We start from the raw sequence: 4264 nt of genomic DNA on the forward strand, positions 1-4264 counted from the left end.
AGCAATTTGAAATTTTTTTAATAATTAATTGTACACATGAACAAACCAACAGAGAAGTCTAACCTACAAGAGAAAGAAACAAAGAAATCCACCATCCATCGGAGCCGAAGGAGGCTGCCTACCTAACCCATGCAGTAGACGTTAGGGGACACAGGGGCACAGATCCTTGCCGTAACAAGTTAACCCAGAGCACTGTAGCAGCTGTTACAGTGATTTTGTGAGATAATGAACAGTTCTCTGCCACAACACTGTTGCGGGTTAGTAACACTGTTTTGCTTTACTGTACCACCGACTTCTACTGTTCACCAAAGCTGTAGCATCTACCATTGGATTCGATCCGACGGCTGAGGAGAGCTGGTAATGCAAATAACTGTTCACTCTATTCCTTAGCTTTATCACCGCATAGGATCCGTGTCCGACGCGAGGACGGTGCTGCAGCCTGGAGCTGTTCCCGCGACCAGTGCCGCTCGCCGCTCGCGCTGCGCCACCCGTCAGCTCGGGCTGGATGCGGCCCGACACCTGCGCACTCTGCCAGACACCTAACCGCGCCAACCGCCAACGCAACCAAAAGAAGCCGCTCCTCTTATCCGCTCCGCATCCTGACTACAACTCACCCGTGAGCCGAGCCGAGACCCCCATTAAAAAACTGCGACTTGGCTAGCAAGCGCGCGCGAGTGAGTAGAGCGCCCCCTGCCACCGGGTCTCGTCAACGCCCACGGCTCGTTCGGCCGCCGCTGCACAACGACAGGCAGCAACCGTGAGGGGGAGAGAGGACCCAGCAGCCAAGAAGCGGATAAGCGACGATGGAGGTGGGCGGTGCGATGGCTTCCGTGCTCTTCGCGGCCTTCTCCCTGCCGTGCCTCCTCCTCCTCCTGGTCCTCGGCGAGGCCGGCCTCCGCGTCGCCGCGCTCGCGCTCCGCGGCGGCGTGGGCGGGCACGCCTGGCCCACGCGCTCCGTGTTCCTCGGCTACCGCATCTCGCGCCCCGGAGGCGGAGGCTCGTCCTCCTACTCCTTCCATGGTGACGACGAGCCGCCGCTGCCGTCCGAGTGCTGCGACCGCCTCGCCGTCGCGCTGTACCGCCGCGAGCAGGCCGGGCCGGAGGCAGAGTGCGTGTTCTGCCTGTCCGGCATCGGGGACGGCGAGGAGGTGCGCGAGCTCCGGTGCCGCCACGTCTTCCACCGCGCCTGCCTCGACGCCTGGCTCGTCCGCCCGCGCGCCACCTGCCCGCTCTGCCGCGACCGGCTCCTCCCCTCCGAGCCGCCCCGCGCCTGCAGCGCCGAAAGCGACGTCGACATCGACGGCTACTTCGTAGACGACGATGCCCAGGACCTCTCCTCCTCGTCCTCGTCCTCGCCCTCCTCCACCTTGCCGGCCGACGCCGTATCCGCCTACGCCCACGGCGGCGCGCTCTGGCACATGACGTGAATACCTGCGATCTTTCTTCTTGCTTGTTAAATGTATTTGATTTTTTTTTTCCATTTCTTCGACCTGTTGAGCTGATCGATGATAGTGTAGATGACCAGTCCTGGTCCTGGTACATAGCACTAGCTAGGAGCACTGCAGTACTGCTCCCATTGTTGTTCGTGTTCACTTGCTTGGTTCCATCATCCATGGATAACGACGGCTCACCTGCCTCTCTTCTTTAATCCATGTCTGTGTTGGAGATTGTATTTTGAGCTGAGTTGTTTGAACCCAGTAGAGATAGAATCAGTAATGTAGCACTGGAAATCGGCTACAGTGCCGCACAGTGCTGCGGAGGGAGGGACGGTCCGTATTTTTCGGGGGTACTGTAGCACTGCGAATCGATCTCCGCAATGCTGCGGATGAGGTTGATCTACAGTACAGAACACTATAGTGCTACTGTAACAGCGGGGCCGGAGACTGAAAACACCGTCCGGCCTATAAATCAGCACGTACCTGCGGTCCGTAAGGTGAGACACTTCCTCTAGCTTTTGTCGTTCTTGCCTGGCCTTCTCTATTGGCTTGTGCAGAATGCATCTACCAAGCACAGGATCGTCATCTACTTCCTACGGCGTTGAGTCTTCGGTCACGCAAAGACACCGAACGCCCGTCTCCTCCCTATGGAATAACACCATCTTTAATCATATTCTTATTCTTTTATTTTCTCTCATATCTAATAATTTTTTTAAAAAAAATTATAAAAAATAAGAGAATCTCATTATAAAAATAATCTTGAAAATTCTTTTACGATAGAAAGTATAAACAAAATCCATTATAATATTAAAGGAAAAAAATCCCTTTACTAATAGATTTTTGTCAGTGAAGTGGATTTCTACGATCATATTCAACCGATTCCTGTTAGGGTTCAGAATTCTTTCATAAAGGGATTTTGTTACGTTCAACGCTCTAACAGTTTTCTTTCACGGTTGCTGTCACGAAGAAATTTTCAAGTCATTTTCTTTAGAACAGGATTTTTTTTTTCTCTTTACGAATCCCTTCGAAGGAAAGCTGTTAGAGATGAGAGAAAATAAAAAGAATAGTAAAGGAGAGGGGAATCAGAAAGGGAACGAAATGAAAAGAATATGATTAGGATGGTCCTAGACCATCTCCAACCGATTTCTGTTAGTGCCCATAATCCCTTTACGAAGGGCTTTTTGTCCCCTTTAATATTCCGACGGTTTCTCTTTACGGTTTCTGTCATGTAGGAGATCCTAAGGTTATTCTCTTCAGGACAAAATTGAATATTTGTTCTGGAATAAAATTTGATAATATTTTTAAATGCCTGTATAATATGATGTTGTGATGGGTTGAAGTTGTGTGCAATGATTTTTTAAAGATGCGTAGGATTTGGTAGAGTTGAATGTAAAAATGTTTGGTGCATGTCAAATTTGTAATGGATTGGTGTTTATGCAATTGTATGATACGATGAGCCTTTGTGGTGTAAGCAAAAGTGGGCACACATCGGCAAGGAGTATCCCGATGTTAGTTGTAAGGATGCCCATATTCCTCCCGCTTTTCCCGTCCCGACTTATGACTGTGGTAAGCCTGTCGTAGTCCTTCAGTCCCTACATAAAGATACTGCTGACCACACGTACTATATGTGTCAGGATTATCGTGTGAGTGTATATTTGTTTTGGGTTAGGGTAGAATCATATGACATTATTTTTGCTGACATTTTGTTTTAATAATTTACAGGAATGAGAGATGTGCTACTTCTTCCAATAAATTGATGGGCCTAAGATGTATGACCCGAGAATTTTGAAGGTAAAATAATTTACTCAGTATTCGAAGCAATATGGAAAGTTTGTTCGTTGGATTCCTCCTCCATCAAATCCATCAAAACTGACCTATAAAGAGAAATCAGATTTGAGAGGAAAACATGTAGCGGATCCTCTGTTATGCAACTGTGGAAAGCGAAACATGCTTTGTGAACCTTCAGAGGATCTCCTTACTTTCGTTGTGAATGGATGAAGAAGGTAAAAACTATGCATGCATGGTTGCTTGTTTATAATTTGAATGAGATATAATTAGATGTCATGTACCTTGTATTATGAATTTAAATGCGGCGTCATGGTGCTACTTGTGAATGGATGGAGGAGGAGGAGGATAAAGGGAAAGGCAAAAATATGATAGAACCATATCGTCTAAGGAGAGGTACGGAGGGTCAGGAGGTAGCGGCTAAGACGGTGCAAATGGAGATAATGAAGACACTTGTTGCTAATTTTTTTTGCTTATTTCGGACGACGACGATGACGACGATGATGACGTTGATGATGAATTGATCTATAATACGACGAACAATTAATATTATGGGTTAGTTGGCTAGACATGTGGTTACATTGAACCTATCTATTATTTATTTGGTGTAATGTTATGAACTATTTTGTAAGTTTAATATGTAATACTCTATGAACCTAGCAATCAGCGGCTTTTAGTTCAGTCAACAACACTATTTTTAAATAAATTAAGTAATTTTAAAAAACTAATATAAAGATCGGTGAGTACGTTATGTCCACCAATTTAGACTCATAGTCGCATGGAGTGACGGAAAAGATGGTGAAAGTTTCACACAGCTACCTGCACGTACGGAATGGTCCTTGGATTCAGTTTAGTACAAGTACTAGCATGGTTGGCCGGTCACATGCATGCGTGGAGCCTGCTTGGAGCCTTGGACATGCATCATTTTACGAGAAACCCGAACTTGCGAGTTTTGCCCGTTGTCCGCACGATGTTGTATGTTCGTACTCCTATGCTTTTGAGTAGTAAAAAAATCGTCCACGTCGGCGTAAGCCTACCGTAGT

General features: G+C 47.2%; 1 protein-coding gene across 1 annotated transcript; it reads left to right on the forward strand.

The window, feature by feature from the left end:
- The first annotated feature begins 605 nt into the window (after positions 1-605).
- LOC133899062 (RING-H2 finger protein ATL5-like) lies at positions 606-1648 on the forward strand. Its single transcript, XM_062339979.1, has one exon. It carries the CDS (start codon positions 804-806, stop codon positions 1425-1427), a length of 624 nt encoding a protein of 207 aa, XP_062195963.1. The 5' UTR covers positions 606-803; the 3' UTR covers positions 1428-1648.
- Positions 1649-4264: the final 2616 nt, after the last annotated feature.

This window comes from Phragmites australis, chromosome 2 (assembly GCF_958298935.1).
Source record: "Phragmites australis chromosome 2, lpPhrAust1.1, whole genome shotgun sequence".
Classification (NCBI taxonomy): domain Eukaryota; kingdom Viridiplantae; phylum Streptophyta; class Magnoliopsida; order Poales; family Poaceae; genus Phragmites; species Phragmites australis.

Coding starts and splice junctions, on each gene's coding strand:
- LOC133899062 (XM_062339979.1), top strand. CDS start 804: ATGGAGGTGGGCGGTGCGATGGCTTCCGTGCTCTTCGCGGCCTTCTCC.